Consider the following 16,233-nt stretch of genomic DNA (forward strand, 5'->3'; position numbering starts at 1 on the left):
AGGTGGTGGCCTGGTCTGATGAATCATGTTGTCTTTTAAATCGTATGGATGGCCGTGTGTGTGTGTGTGTGTGTTGCTTATCTGGGGAATACCTGGGACCAAGATGTAGTGTAGCAGAAGCGTCATGGTTTGAGCAGTGTTGAGTTTGGAAGCATGGGGTTAGGGGTTAGCCATCCATCGGGATGTTACTTTGACATGCACCATCTATCTAAGAACTGTTGAACACCCTTTCATGGAAACACTATTCCCCGATAGCTGTGGCTAAAGACAATGTACTCTGCCATAAAGCAAAAATGGTTCAGAAATGTTTGGAGGAGCGCAACGCTGACTTTGACAACTCAGTCCAATTGAGCATGTGTGGGATATAGTGGAGAAAAAATTCCAATCCATCTGACATCTTGGTATCAGATACCATAGCACATCTTCAGGGGTGTATTGGAGCACATGTCCCAGCAGGTCAAGGCTCTTTGGCAGTAAAAGGCAGGCCAACACAATATTAGGCAGGTGGTCATAATGCTATGCCCAATCAGTATAGCTGTTGCTGGCATGTCCACGCTGGTTTGTGCCTTTGTTGTAAAAATGCTTCTTGCCACTGAATCTCATATTTTTGGAAGGCCTGTTTGTTTTCCCTTAAATGGTGCCACATTTCTACCGAAAATGCATTTGTGGTTTGAGCAGCAGCATTCAGTATGTGGAAGGATCCATTGAAAACTTGCCAAATCTTCCCTGCCAAACAGCTTGCTCTGCTATTGACTCCTGTTAGGTGTTGTTTATTGAAATGGATGATCGAAGTCTGAAGAAACAAGACATACTGGCAATTAAACAATTTATTCATTTAACAAAATTTCAGTAGCATTTGGAAGGCTGAGTGAGGAAACGATTGTGGTGTCGTCTTCTTTGGGCGCCCACTTCAAAGCCTCTTCTTGACAGGTGCCGACTCCAGGTGTTGACAAACGAGTCAATAGCAGAATAAGAGAAGAAATGGCAAGTTTTTCATGGGCATAACACATACTCAACTCTGCTGCTCAACCCATAAATACAATTTCCTTACAAGGGAAATAAACAGGCTTTCCAGTAGTATAAGATTTATTGCCAAGAAGCATTGTTAAACCAAAGAATAGACCAAACACACCTGTCCTTACCTTTTGTGCTAGGTTTATTACACTTTAAGTTTGCAACTTCCTGTTCCATAGGAATATAACCAGAATACAACCATTTGGCAGTGAGCCGAGTCCCCTGGAGTTGTATTCAATGGCAAAGATTGACAACATGTTGTTATCTGTTGCTGTCTGATTCAATCTGCATTTATAAACTAGACAGCAATTATATGCAAACCTTGAACAATCAGAGTCATTTCAGTCAATCCATGTCAGACAGTAAAAGGTTGCCTCCTGTCAAGTGACCTGTACAATTGTCTTGCAATAAGAAGTGGTTGTGAGTGTGCAACACCCTCAAGCAGTAGGAAAGCATTTGCAACTTTTTGGTAACTAATCAGTAGCGGAATGTGAAAAATAAAATACAACTTTGTCAAGCTAAGTAGGTGGAGCCTACAGTGGAGCCAATTTAATGTCATTTTGCTCAGCTAACATCATGTCAGCATTGTGGCGCATGAGATGATTTGTCTTGTCCTCCTCTTCCCCAGCTTCTGAAAATTTTTAAGGACACATTGCACACAGACTTCAGCCAATATCTCTAGAAATATCTCACGTGCAAAAACACTATTTCATGCCTGTCAAGCTGTTATTTTTGACATCTTTCATAGATTTAACAAAAGAAATTGGATTTAATTACTTCCATATTGTGCCAGGCTGCTGGCAACAAAGCGCATAGATATATAATTTGTTACATTTTTCTATAGCAAGACGGCCAGCGTCACTAGACACAAGACTCCCTTGAGTTAGATGCTTTTTTTTTTTTTTTTTTTTTAATAGTCGAATGACTCACCGGTCAGTGCAAAGTAGCTTAATGAACCAAAAAAAACAATAAAACTTCCCTAAAAACTGTTAGGCACAAGGACTGGACTAATTTAAATGAAAACCTAGCAAGTCTCCAAAGAAAAACGTCAGAAGGTAAATAAAGAAATTCTTAAAAAAAAAACAAAAAACAAAAACAAAACAACAACCCACAAACAAAACTCAACACTGTAGTGAATTGGAGTTGATTAGGCTGGACAACAAACAAGACAGTTGAATGGTTTTAATCTTTATTTACAATCATTTTACTATACATAATGCACTGTGCAGCTTTTTTTTGTTTTAGTACCTTTAGTACTACCTTTAGTATCTTTAAAACAGAAACAATACAATCTCAGTTGTTTGATAAAAGACAATGAAAATTAAAATCTTTATAGCAGTCAAAAAAAAAAAAAACCCAAAACAAAACAAAAAACAGCAACACAAAGATTGTGAGATGAATATAATTACACCGATGAACTGTGTGAATCAAATGAGTGGAGTAAAGGAGGACCACACTGGCCATAACTCAATGGTAAAGCTGCAAGACAAGTATAGAGAAATGTTTGAATAGTGAATATTTAAAAAAAAAAAAAAATTAGTTGCATACAGAAATACAATATTTAACATGATGAGAAAGAATCTGAGAACATATGACAAGTGGGGAAAAAAAAAAAAAGCAAATATCCAAACTTGTTCACCTTGTTTTAGGCTACATCTACACAGGTATTTTGGTAAGAGAGGCTTTTTCTATGCATTTTTGTCTTTTGAATCCATGAAAACAGACTCTCTGAAAAACTCTCTTTTTGGATCTCTTTCACCTACCAGATTGTGACACAGAATCTAAGATCTTCTGAAACTAAGGGTGGTTCAGGGAAGATTTGACTCATTAGATCATCACTCACTCTCAATAATACTCTAATTCCTACAAATTATTTGGGGTTCCCCCCCACACACACACACCTCTGTAATACATGTAGACACAAATAGTAATTATCTTCTGTTGGTTTCCGAGCATTACTGTGTAGTAACATTCACCTGTCCAAGGCTATAGTTTACGATTTCTGCAGGGTAGTGTTTTTATATCAGTGTTCCTGAAAATGTGACACCATTTCCTCAGATTTCATTTCAAATCCCCTTTACTGGTCAGCGTCTTCTGACTCATTGAAATTTACCAAAAGGGAAAATTTTTGTAAGCCACTTCAGATGAAAGCTGTTGGCATGTACTAGAACTCTCTATTGGTAACACATGTATGTCACTTTGTGATCTTTAATGATTTTGCAGCCCAATAAATATATTCTCACCTGGCTATACTCCAAAGACAGTTTATATTGTAATTGAGGTTATTTAAAAAGATATGAAAAGTTTATCACCAAAGTGTACCATTCCCACTGAACAATAGGTTTAAGAAAAAGAAAACAACAACAACAACAACAACATTCACTGGTGGAATATTCCATTCACCATAAGGTGGTAGCTTGCGACTGGTGTAACACCATATCTGGACCGCCCTACTGGGGGCATACCACTAGAAACTATTCTGTGTTCATGGACTTTTATTCTCTGATGAAGGCGTGTGTACTGAAACAGCTTTGTGTATTTACATACAAATAAAGGCTGGAATTTGTTTGTTTTTTTGTTTTTTTTTAAAAAGGGAGTGATTTATTTTTATTTTATTTTTTTAGTTGGGGGGGGTTTCACTGAGATATAGTTCAAAATGTACTTGGGGAAAAAGTGTCCATGTGGATGTAGGCACGCAAGCTTAATTCATGTCATTAGTAACACCTGTGTTCACCCTGCTCATATCAAAACAGCTGCTCTCAAATATGTCCATTACAAACAAAAAGAATAAGCTTAAGAGACAACTGGTTCAACAACAATGCTTCTGTACATGTACAGGGTCAGCAAGGGGACAATGATGCTTTCAATCATGCAATCATGCTTTTGTTTTCTTTAAGCTACAGGGAAAAAAAGTACCTGACATTTAATTTATCATGCCAAGAACATGGGAGGAGATTTTATTTTGTGGGTTTCAACTATTACGCTGTCCTATACGCCACAGAAAGATGTCATTCAAGTAAAACCTAGTAGAGGTCTAATCAACTAAATTAAGCCGAACATCTGTTTGAGTATAAAATGAGTTTATATCAACTAATTTCCAAGTTCATTAAAGGAAAGGAGAAAAAAATGACAACTTGACTATTTCAAAAATAAGAAAAATAAGTAACAATTGATTGATTATAATGCCGGCAGTTCACACATCTTTAGGAAAGAGCTCATTTCTGACATTTTTTCACATAATCATTCTTTGGTTTACAACCCAGGACTTGTGATCTCAGCTGAGGACAGGAATGGAGATCAACTGATAAACTGATGATACTGATCCATCTGCCAGTTTCCCACTCCACTCCATCTTCACTCATGTACAAGACCCTGAGATACTTGAACATCTCTATTTGGAGCAGCAACTCGTTCCAAAGCTAGAGCAGGCACGCAACCTGCTTGTGGCTAAGAATCAGAACTTGAGGTGCCAATTCTCCTCCCAGTTGCGTCATAGCCACAATCCACAAATTCTATGTGGCATTAGCATGCATCATCCAAGACAGCTACATAACTTACAGACATTTAGGGTAAATCGTATCCACCTCAAGAGCCCTGCCACCAAATATTAAATTTAATTACCTCCAAAACCTTGCTCCCTTGTGTTTTACCAGTCAAAATAATAATAAAATATCCAGTCTATTCCATCCCATCCACATTAAACTGGTTGCTATGCCCAAAATATGCATCAAAGTTACTCCAGTCCCATCAAACTATGGATCAACTTCACTCACTAGCTCAGGCTCCTTACCTGCTAGACATTTCATGTACCTCTAGCTTGTTTTGGGACTTAGTTAATGCTGCCATTTTATGTAATGCATTTCAAGACTCAAAGATTCCTCAGACAAGTGAAAAGAAAGACTGTAACCACAAAAAAGCAAAAATGATATTGGACGCATTGAGAGCAGTTCTATTAAAAAAAAACAAAAAAAACCTATCACTCAGTGTATGGTGCTTTGTCTTGACAATGGTGTCAAAGCATGTATGTAGAGTAAATCAAACATGGGAAAAATTTTGAATTGAAAAGGTTGCGGGATAGCGTGGCAGGTCTGAATGAAATTCAGTACACTATTGCTTTTCATGTGGTAAAAATGGTTCAAGCTAAAAAAAAAGAGGGCTGGTAAGTGTATACACGGAGGCCAAGTGAGACTTAACAAATGAAAGAAAGTGATAAAACAGAAGGAATTTAAATAGTGATTATGCCATCACTGCACACTCAGTGTACTTACTTGCAAGAAACTTACGAAACAATTTCTGCTGTACATGTAATTTATTTTTTCCTAGAAGGTTCTACATTTAGAACTTGCATAATTTCATCTTGGACAGCCACTACATAAAAATCCATTATTTGCTATATCAGTGTTTCCCAACCTTTTGGAGCCACGGCACATATTTCATTTTAGAAAAATCACACATGCTAGGGCCTTCATCTGGGTTGGAATTTTCTCCAGGACCCAGGTCAGATCGACTACTTTTCTTTTCAGATATTTATCGATTGCTATTCTCACAGCATGACTATTATGTAATTTCTTCTTGGTTTTCTTCTGTTTTACTGGCAGTTGGCAACCCATTTAATTACAGCAGGTAGTTGTACTGCCCTCTAGTGGAAGAAAATATAATTGTTCTGCCCGCTGATTGCTTAGAGCAGCGGTCCCCAACCTTTTTTGCGCCACGGACCAGTTTATGCCTGACAATATTTTCAAGGACCGGCCTTTAAGGTGTCGCGGATAAATACAACAAAATAAAACTAGTACCGGTACCGAAAAAAAGAAGATTTATTCATAACACACATGAAAAGACTCAGAAAAACAGAGTTAACGATAAAAACGATAACAAAATAACGCTGAAAACCGATAAAAACCCTGAAAACCATACATTTCACACCTGAGCCTCAAGTCTCACGGCCCGGTACCAAACGACTCACGGGGGTTGGGGACCGCTGGCTTAGAGTACTAATCAGATGGAATCAGATCATCTTCCACGGCACACCTATGTGCCGCAGCACAGTAGTTGGAAAACACTGTGCTATATAAAGCATTAAGTTTCAATGAAAGATGTATTTTTTGGTGACATATCCAACAACAAAATAGTTAAGATAATTTAACCTTTACTGCCAATAATTTCAATTAACAGAGTGCGCTGGACAGTGCAGTCTCTCTTTACTTTAGTGCTTAAAACTTTTTGCCACTTTGAAGATGTGTCCAAAAGACAATACAATGTCAACAGATTGATAAAAAAGACACTCTGTGAAAATTAAAATTTCCACAGTATAGTTATTTAAAAAAACAAACAAACAAACAAAAACAAAAAAACTAAGAACACTGTCCCACCTTTCCTATTCATCCAAGCAAAGAGATGAACATGACCACACCCATGAACTGTGTGAAGAGGATGAGTGGAGTGAAGAAGGACCACACTGGCCATAATGCAATGTTAAAGCTGCAAGACAAATATTGAGAAATGTTTGAGTATTGATCATTTGTAAAATATTAGTTGAATACAGATGCTCCCTGTTACAAAAAGATGTGAGAGGACAGGCAACAGAGCTGTTTCTCTATCAGATTCAGCTCCTTTGCCCCTTCATCATATACAGGCATTTTATTTTATTTTAGGTTTTAAACACCACATGCTATCAGTTGCTATAATGCAATATATCTGTCTTTAATAATAATAACAACAACAATCATCATCATCATCATCATCATCATCATCATCATCATCTTTTGAGAATAAAGAAGTATGGGATAAATAAAGTATTATGATCTTTAATTTTTTTTTTTGCACTCACAAAACAAACAAACAAACAAAAAACTATTAAATAAATACTGTGCTGTATGCATTGTGACAAAGTATTGAATCACATTTCTTTCTGTTTTTTCCTAAGGAAGCAACACGCTTTTAAAAATGCTCCAGAGCAACATCTTTATGCATGCTCAATCATGGAGGTAAGGAAATCCCAAAAAGTTGATTCTGTTCATCTGGATGTGGCGTTTTCAGTGGGAGAAATGATTTGTCACTCATCCAAATGACTTCTTCAGTCTCAGCTGACTGCAGCTTTCCCCAACCTTTTAAACGGTACATTTGCATAATGAGTGAAAATACAACTGGACAAGTGGGTGAAAAATCTGTCTGACAGACAACTCACCCAAGCAGAGAAAAACATCCTTGCGAAAGGGTAGAGCTTTGCTGTGATACCGACACAAATATGGCTAGTGGAACCGATCACAGCCACAGAAACAGCAATTTGAAACAACAACATTGAAGATGTGGAAGCAGAGCAACTGCGGACAAAGGTTTCAGCCTGTCTAAACAATGCAAAGCATTGAGGAGCATGGAGGAGAGCGAAGCACTCACATCCCTTAGTAATGATGAAAACAATATCATTCTTCCGGCAGACAAAGGTAGGTGCACAGTTTTGCTAAGCCAGAAAGACTATCATGAGAACATTTTGCCACAGTGACAAAAATACTTATGAGCCCCTGAAACGAGACCCAGGATGTGGTTACAGGAAGATGGTGTCTGAAGTAGAACAAGACAATGCCATTGACCAGACCTCATACCACAGGATATACCCAGGGGAAGCTACACCAAGTCCATGTGGTTTGCTAAAGATACATAAACAGGGTGTACCTTTAAGACCAATTGTCTTTATGATCAACTTAGTCACCTATAACATCTCGGTTCTGGATTCGATCCTCAACCCGTTAGTAGGCACCTCTAAACACCACATCAAGAACACCTTGGATTTTGTTGAGAGATGTCATTATGTAGGCAGATGAAACCATGGTCTCGTACGATGTTACATCTCTCTTCACTTGCATCCCAGTCACTGAAGCAGTGGAGGTAGTTTGTAAGTGATTACAAGATGACCCCAACCTCAGCAACAGAACCAATCTCAGCACCGACCAGCTAGAGCAGGGCGATGTGGCCAAAAATATTTATCACGATATATATTTGAAAATTTGCGATAATGATATAACTGACTTTACTAGTGCCAAAAAACAAAAAACCAAACATTCATGTATTGTCACTTAAACAAGCAGCTGTTTTTATGTACATTAAAGCTATATAAATCCAGTGTTTAACCACTGAGAGCTAAAACTCAGGTGAGGTTTCAAAGCTGTGTGCCGGTGATTGGACATCAGCCGCTGATCAAGTGGGTTCGCCTATAAAGTGCTCTGTAGGGAAAAAGCTCCAGCAGCTCTGCGCTCTGGAAAAAAAACTGTATTTACTTATCTTTTGCAGAAAAATGCGCCAACATTGCGTTATATCGAACAACGACTGCCCAGCTAAACTGTGACTATCACCAGGTAATGTGGGCGTGTTTCTTGAATTAGCAGCAGGTGTTAAACAGCTGACAGGTGAGGAGGGGGATGCATGCAGGTAAACTGAGGGTCTGTTGAACTGATCGCTGGTGTCGTGAGAAAAATGTCAGCTCGTTCTTTATGTTACAGAAGCACAGAGACACAAGACCAGGCGGAAAGAGACGATCGTTCGGTGAAAATGAGAATCTGCGGATGCAACATGTGGAACACGGAGAGTGGAATATGTAAACAAACCGGTTAATGTTAAAAAAAACAAACAAACAAACAAAATACAGTTACGATGGAACACCGGGGCTGTGAGCTCGGTGCACTCTGTCAGCTGACCGTTAGCAGAGCTAGTGACATCTCTGAAAACATGTTCTATGTTGACAACCTGACCAGACATGTAAAGATTAGGCCATTCGCGGCTAAAACACTGTTAAAAGTGTAGTTGGTGACAAAAAAATGGGGTATTTTAAAACTTTACACCACCACCATTGCTGCCTGTGATTTGAAATGCATTCTGGGATACCTGGCTGCCCCAAGTCCACACAAGCAATCGATTATCTAGGATCGACCTGTCTTGACTTACTTTGCACGGCAACCAAGAAAATGTTAGAGAAGCTGTAGTGGCAGCGTTAAACATTTATTTAATTATATATTTCCATTCTTTCTCCCTGTCCTATCCCCCAGTCATGTCTGTCCCGTTTGTAGCAACTGAAAATAAAATAAATTCATAATTATAATAAAAGGTCAATCAAATGGACCAATATGGCAAGGCCATGATGATCCACTTGGTAAAATAAATCCGCTTGGCATCTTTCTTGGCCTTAAGACAACAATTCTGATGGCTAAAGATCCAAACAGGACACAAAAAAAAAAAAAAAAAAAAAATTATATTTCCAATTTCAATTAATTATTGCCACATTTAATTAATTATTTAATGGTGTATTTAATTAATTCATTATGTCAGTCCTGGCGTTCCATACACATCAAGTTCACCAGGGAGAATTTGAAAAATGACAGGCTAGGCTTCTTAGACTTGAAGATTTACATTCGTAAAGGTGGACATTTGTTGATGTGTACCGTAAACCAACGCATACGGATGAGTATTTAAGGTTTGACTCTCATCATCCACTGGAGCATAAACTGGGTGTCATCAGGATGCTATAAAACAGTGGGAACACCATCCCCACAGATACAGCGGCCAGGGAAACTGAAGAACATATCGAGAAGGCCCTGGACATTTATCAAAGCTGGGAAGACACCTAAAGGAAGCTCCAGGCGATCCAGGAGAGAAGAAGAACAAGAGCTTCCTCAGCAAAACCCCGTAGTGATCCCTTATGTGTCAGGAATATCAGAACAGCTGAGACGCATTTTCTCCTAACACCAGAAACACGCTGCGTCAAAAATTGGTCCACCCAAAGGATCAGATGTCCCGACACAGAGCAGTATAGTGTACGCTGTTAAGTGCCAGGAGGATAGCCATGATTTATACATTGGGAAAACCAAACAACCTCTGGCTAAGCGGATGGCACAACACAGAAAAGCTAACTCGTCAGGCCAGGAGTCTACTCACACCTACAGGCCAGTGGCCACTCTTTCAATGATCCTCGACAGGGAGGAGCGCTGGTTTGAGCAGGGAGTCAAGGAGACCATTTACTTGAAAAGGGAAAGACCATCTCTTAATTGAGGAGGTGGACTATGGATGCATCTTTCACCATCTTACAATGCTGTGACTGCAGCCGTTTCCCAACTCTCTGTGAATGATACTCAAAGCAACCACTGATCAATGGGCTTTGATCAGTGGTTGTTGATTAGTGGTGATGAAAATTTGGATATTAATGATCAAGAAAGTGACCTCACGCCCATTGTTCGTCAGTGGTGCTAGTTTCAGTTATTGTGCAAATGTACTGTTTAAAAGGATGGGGAAACCTGCAGTCAGCTGAGACTAAAGAAGTCACTTGGATGAATCAACTTTTTGGGGCTCTTGAGCAATAGTTCTCCAGGTTCTCTGAAGGCCTTTCAAAGCTTTTCTTTGGACATTAGCTGCTTTTTCACTCAACTATTAGTCCAGTCCTTGTACCTGTCCATTTTCAAAGGATTTTTTTTTTGTTGTTTCTTGTCTACTTAACACTGACCTATGAATCATTGAAGCATAAAAAAAGCACCCAAATCAAGGGATGACCCAGTGTTGTGTCTACACATAACAGACAACTTAAAGAAAAAGAAAAAAAACAAAGCAAAACCAGCCTGTCACAAAAAACACATAATTTATTTCTACTTCCTTCACTGGCCCTAGCTGTCAGGAAGGCATTCTCAAGCAAGAAAAATAAGCTGATTTATCCCAAATTAGAGGTCTTATGGAACAATTAATCCAAATTTCAAATTTTTTGTTCAAATCATCACTTTCATGGTCAGAAGAGGTACAAAAATTAGTACCTACAGCCATTTGTAAAACTCTGTGAGGCTCTGGCATAGTTTGAGGCTACATTTCAGCCAATGGTGCTGGGAATTGTGTCGAAAATGATGGAATTATGAATGCAGAAAAACACTGGCAGATTTTGATCCACCATGCAATATGAACTGAAAGATGACTGACAGCTTTATTTTTCAGCATAACAATGATCCCAAACACACTGCCAATGAAGTAAAAACTTAACTGGATAGAGAAACCAAAAGTGCAACATTATCAGTTAGTGTTGTGCGATATGACCAAAAATCTCCTGATATAACCCATCTGTTATCCCGATAATGACACATATCACAATATAGTACATTTTCTGTAGATTTTGTGATTATATGTGTTGATTATATAAACAGAAGTAATATTTCTTGTTACATTTAAATTAAATCAAAAGTGAAACAAATATGACCCTCACATGGCGTTAACCACATGGCGTATTGACACAAACTAGATGACCCGTTGCACTCATGAAAGCGCTTCCCTGAGCCCTCCAGCTATCATTACTGTCCCTGTATGGTTGTCAAGAAACTGACACTCTGCAGACACTGACTGCAGAGTGTTCGGTTTCGGATGCAGTGCACCATTAAACTCTTACAAGGATGTGTTGTTCGGCTCACCCACATATCTGTTGTTCCAGCGTAGTATGCTACGTTGCTGATTTCCTACAATACTTACCCAACACTCGTAATATAAAACAGGCAAATCGACTCGTGGTGAAGTGTTTTCGGCTGGGAGTTATGTACCTGGAATCGAATGTTTTGACCAGTGCACAAAATCATATAACGAGCTCCTAAATTTTTTTTGGCTGGTTCTTGTGTGGTGCCAATGAAAGAGTATTTCAGTTAATACTGTGTTTTGTGATAGAGTATAAATATGAAACAATAAGCGTTTCGATATCATCCTCTAATATAATTCATCATATCGCACAGCCCAACTGTCAGTCATAGATTGGCCTCCCCAGTGCCCAGATCTCAACATTATTGAAGCAGTGTGGGATCATTTTGCCAGAGAATGGAACAAAAGTCAGCCAACATCCAAAGAAGAGCTTTAAATGTCCTTCAAGAAGCCTGGAGAACTATTCCTGAAGACTACTTAAATAAATGGTAAGAAGATTTGCCTAATGGAGTTCAGACAGTGTTAAAAAATAAAAATGGTTATACAAATTCATTATACCATATTGATATTACCATATATACACACGATATAGATTTTCAAGCTTTTGAGAACTATACAAACTCTATTTTTGCCTTATATACTGCATTGCATATTGCAAATATGCAAGACAATATATAAAGAAAATAATTTGCTGCCCCTACTTTCAATTTCCCTAGAAAATTATAAAGAAATGAGGGTTGGTTCAACATCTTTTTTGCACAGTAGTATACACACAAACACCTGCAAGAAAATGTCTAAACCTGCTCCATTCCACTTTCACAAATAGCCTTGATTAAATACCAATATTTGTTTTTAACCTGCTATCAAAATGGCTGCCATTAAACAAGTCAATTATTACATATTTTAAATTGTGCTGAAATGCTAGGCACTTTTTACTGTTCATAACATTACACACATACTTTTAGATCAGTTTGAGTCAACAGAGGCTAGCTTTAGCAGCTTTCGTTCCCTACAGATTAAGATCCACTTTGATTACAGTACATGCCACAGTAACATTTAAATCTTACTGGACAGTCAGTTGCCTACCATTATCTCTTACTATATACCCAAAAGAATATAAAATTGTTTATGCAAAAACATTTAAAGAAGAAAAGTACTATAGCCTTTGCTATACATGTTGTTGGCATATAAACCTATGGCTGCATTTTTTGTGTGAAAACAATGCTTTGGAGTTAACTTGTAATTACGCAGGATATGTCCCGTTTTACCTGCATGATGCAGCGATAAATGCTGCAGTGGTGATTGGAGGAATGGCAGGGTACTCTTGGTCATAGTGCTGGATGCCTTTGTACCACTCCAAGTACACAATGCAAAATGTGGCCAGAGACAAGCAGATCCCCAGGAGTAACAGACCAACGCTGAACCACCAACTGGCAAAACAGGTTAAAATGAGGATCAGTGTCAACACCTAAAGCTAGTCTATTCAAACAGAGAACATGCTGCATCATGAAAACATTCGCACGAGTATCATATAATCACAATGTCATTGAAAGAGAAGAAAAAAAAAAACAAAAACAAAAAAAACACCTCTTGGGTTTTGATTTTCAAGCACCTTTCATAACAACAAAGTAGTGCTTGGTGACACAGTTAAAAAAGAAAGAAAGAAAGAAAATGTAATGTTAAAAAAAGGTATTCCTTTATAACACCAACACTACAATTATGCAAGTAATATAAAAAATTTTTTAAACTGAAATACCGATTTGACAAAAATTATGTGAAATATATTAAAAAACAATGTGCACAGAGGAGGTGACGCCTTTAAGAAGATAATCCGTCACTTCTTATTGTGGGAAGTTTTCTGTTATTGCAGTTATCAGCATCTAGCTATGATTAAGTTACAAAAGTATCTGAGTATGGCATTTGGTGGAATTGGTGCACCCCAGAAAAGAAAGACTCTTTTTATACAAGGGTATTGTTGTGTCTATCTGCATCTCCTTATCACTGCATCATTAGAGTGCAGAGTAGAGAACAGTCACTCTATATGAGATAAGCTACAGTAAAGACATTAACAGCAGAAAATATACAAGCTAATGTCTGTGTGCACATGCACCAGCTAGTGAACCAAACAGCAGTACTGTTCTATAGTCCAGGCAAAATGCAACAAGTAAGCGGACAGTAACCTGCTTAGCTAATAGAACTCATGTTGAGTATCATCACAAATTATGCATTTTCCACAAAATGCAATGAAATATACTGATGTTGATGATATTCAGAAAGAACTACAGCAAACACTTTAAAAGAACAATGTTTACTGTGATTATCTGAGAAATTTTAATAATAGTATAACGCGGAATGAGTGAGCAACAAAGCACATTCACCTTTTTATATCATCATTTTCCATGATGTGTCGGAGGAAGTCCACGTAGTATGTCACAACTACCGAAGCCACAATCCAGAAAACAGAGTGTTTATTGATGCGAGGGAGTGGTTTGACCTCTTTTTCCTCTTGACCTGAAAGATAAAAAAACAAACAAAAAAAAACAAACAAACACAAAAGCACAAAAATTATTTGCATTAACTCAAGCCCTTTTTAAGGGCATACTTTATTACAGGACACCTCAGAAGAACAGACTGTTACGATGTTTTACTATAAATTAGATGCCAAGTAAAGTTATTATATTAACACCCTGCATTACTCAAAGAAAACTGAAGTTATAGCACCAGATGACATAAATCAAATCTAAGATTTGTCTCATCAGAAGGCATACGACAAATCTCTGTTGTACAAATTCCAGCCTTTAACGTTTAAGCAGCTTCTGAGGCAAAACTGATAGGTTTCCTTCAGACAATCTTCCCTCTCAGAGGGCTATTAATCTCTATAATTTAATGGTTGATTAAACGTATCAGAGATTGTTGTTGGCTGCTGAAGTGGCTTAGCGTGCTACTCCACTATACAAAGAGTTCACTATGAACTTGACGCCCTAAGTAGCTGCTGTACATCTTAATCAAAGTTAAGCCTAATGGTTCATCCTTCATGTAACATTGGCATTATCTTGCCATAGAGACCCAGTGATGATAAGCAGGTATGGGTGTCATATATACAAAGCCATTCATAAGAAATCTCAATCTCGGTTATCTTACAGTTTACACTGGCAAAGGCACGACCCTTGAATTGATAACTGTGTAGGAGTAGAGTGTCCCCTGTATTATGTTGCTGAGCTGACACAGAGTTTCTTCACAGTCTCACAGTCAAAACAATCAAGAATTGGTGGATTTCTGCCAGCTAAGGCCTCAGAGTTGGACAAGTGTCGGTTGTACAAGCTGCCTACAAGACACCATTACAATAAAAAGGCTGCAGTCACAATGACCAGCCGTTGTGTTACAGCTGAGGGAGTTTGCGTTTAATTACCTGTAGCTTAATACCGGGACGAAGTAATGAAAAGAAAGAAAAACGTTAAATGGTTTAAAGAAAGACCAAAAAAAAAAAGAAAAGAAAGAAAGGTTACTTTTCTATCAACCTCTGCTCGGGTCAGCAGCTGTACCTGTGGCAGACAACCACCATTTGTACTCAAGTGACAGTTTGACACCTTTAAAGTCACAGACCGGGGTTAACTCTGTGGATAACAGTAACGGTGCCTTCCAGCGTAAATGGTTCGTTCAGAAGAAGAAGACGAAGAAGAAATATTAGTTCAAACTGGCTAATAACGTTAGCCAGCATACATTTTCTAAACCTTACTCTTTTCATCTTCGGTACCCGAATCTGCTGGTCGCATAAGCAATTCTGCATCTCTTCTAAATCGATTCCGTAAGTTTGCAAGTTCACTGTCGTTCAGCATTTTACTGACGCTACCATTAACTTAACATGAACATTAAATGTTAGCTAGCTGGGTATCAGAAGGCACTTCCTGTGACACAGTGAGTCGCTTTTTTATGACGCACTCGAACGAGACGGTTGTAGTTTTAAAACCCATTCTATAATAAAATGATAAGAATAACTAAATGTTTAATCATTTGACTTTAAAGCGATTATAAAATAGCTGAAGTAAAACGTAAAAACGTAGAATACTTTCAGAAAGGTTAACGTCAGGTATATATTAAATTGGATCTTCCTAAGATAGAATGCTTAATCATATTCTCAGTCTCTTCAATCTTTTAACTCAAGTGACAGATACGACTGTTTTTTCTTATATCTTTACACGTATAAAAATAGAATTTGGCAAAGAGGAATGGGCCGTTCAGAAATTTTCTGTCGTTTTAAAAAGAATATCTATAAAAAACATTTTGTGCCCGTCTTTTATTAAGGAGCAGCTGGAAAGGTAGAGCAACAACCAAACTGGACCACTGGTCTGGAAAGAAATGCACGTCTAGTGTAACTGAGGATTAAGGGGAGGGTGGTCTGATGGGATACTTCTGATGCCAACCCTCATAACATTTGCAGAATACATAGTCGCTGGCTTTACTCCAAGCCTAATCTTGAATGTGAATGTATACATTTACATAGCTCTGGCAGCAATCTGACACTTCTCTTATTGTTGCTTGTAATTCTGAGCCCTAAGTTTTTTCTGTTGAGACTTGAGACAGATTTTTTTTTATACTTAATGGTTTGTCTATCACCCAGTTTAGCAGCTATAAATCCCAGAGTCCAGCTTTTTGTTGGAATGTTTTTATTATTTTTGTAATATATGACGATTGGACTGACATGTTGCTAAAATTCTAATTATTTAAATCACATAACTGCACAACTCCTGCATTTCGTCATCTTTAGGGAAAATGAAATGACTCCTCTTATTAAAA

At 38.0% G+C, this 16,233-nt stretch overlaps 1 protein-coding gene across 2 annotated transcripts; it reads right to left on the reverse strand.

The window, feature by feature from the left end:
- Window positions 1-1,201: 1,201 nt before the first annotated feature.
- On the reverse strand, window positions 1,202-15,366 carry tmem128 (transmembrane protein 128). Of its 2 annotated transcripts, XM_040029187.1 has the most exons (5): window positions 15,176-15,363; window positions 13,818-13,950; window positions 12,708-12,869; window positions 6,384-6,492; window positions 2,190-2,493 (listed from the first exon to the last, which is right to left on the reverse strand). In XM_040029187.1, the coding sequence occupies exons 1-4, from the start codon at window positions 15,273-15,275 to the stop codon at window positions 6,393-6,395; spliced, it is 495 nt and encodes a 164-aa protein (XP_039885121.1). In that variant the 5' UTR covers window positions 15,276-15,363; the 3' UTR covers window positions 2,190-2,493; window positions 6,384-6,392. The 2 variants fall into 2 exon arrangements, with proteins under 2 accessions (XP_039885122.1, XP_039885121.1); XM_040029188.1 differs by lacking the exons at window positions 2,190-2,493; window positions 6,384-6,492 and adding an exon at window positions 1,202-1,645 and having other exon boundaries at window positions 15,176-15,366.
- Window positions 15,367-16,233: the final 867 nt, after the last annotated feature.

Source organism: Simochromis diagramma, unplaced genomic scaffold (assembly GCF_900408965.1).
Source record: "Simochromis diagramma unplaced genomic scaffold, fSimDia1.1 OVJJ01000483.1, whole genome shotgun sequence".
Taxonomy (NCBI): Eukaryota; Metazoa; Chordata; class Actinopteri; order Cichliformes; family Cichlidae; genus Simochromis; species Simochromis diagramma.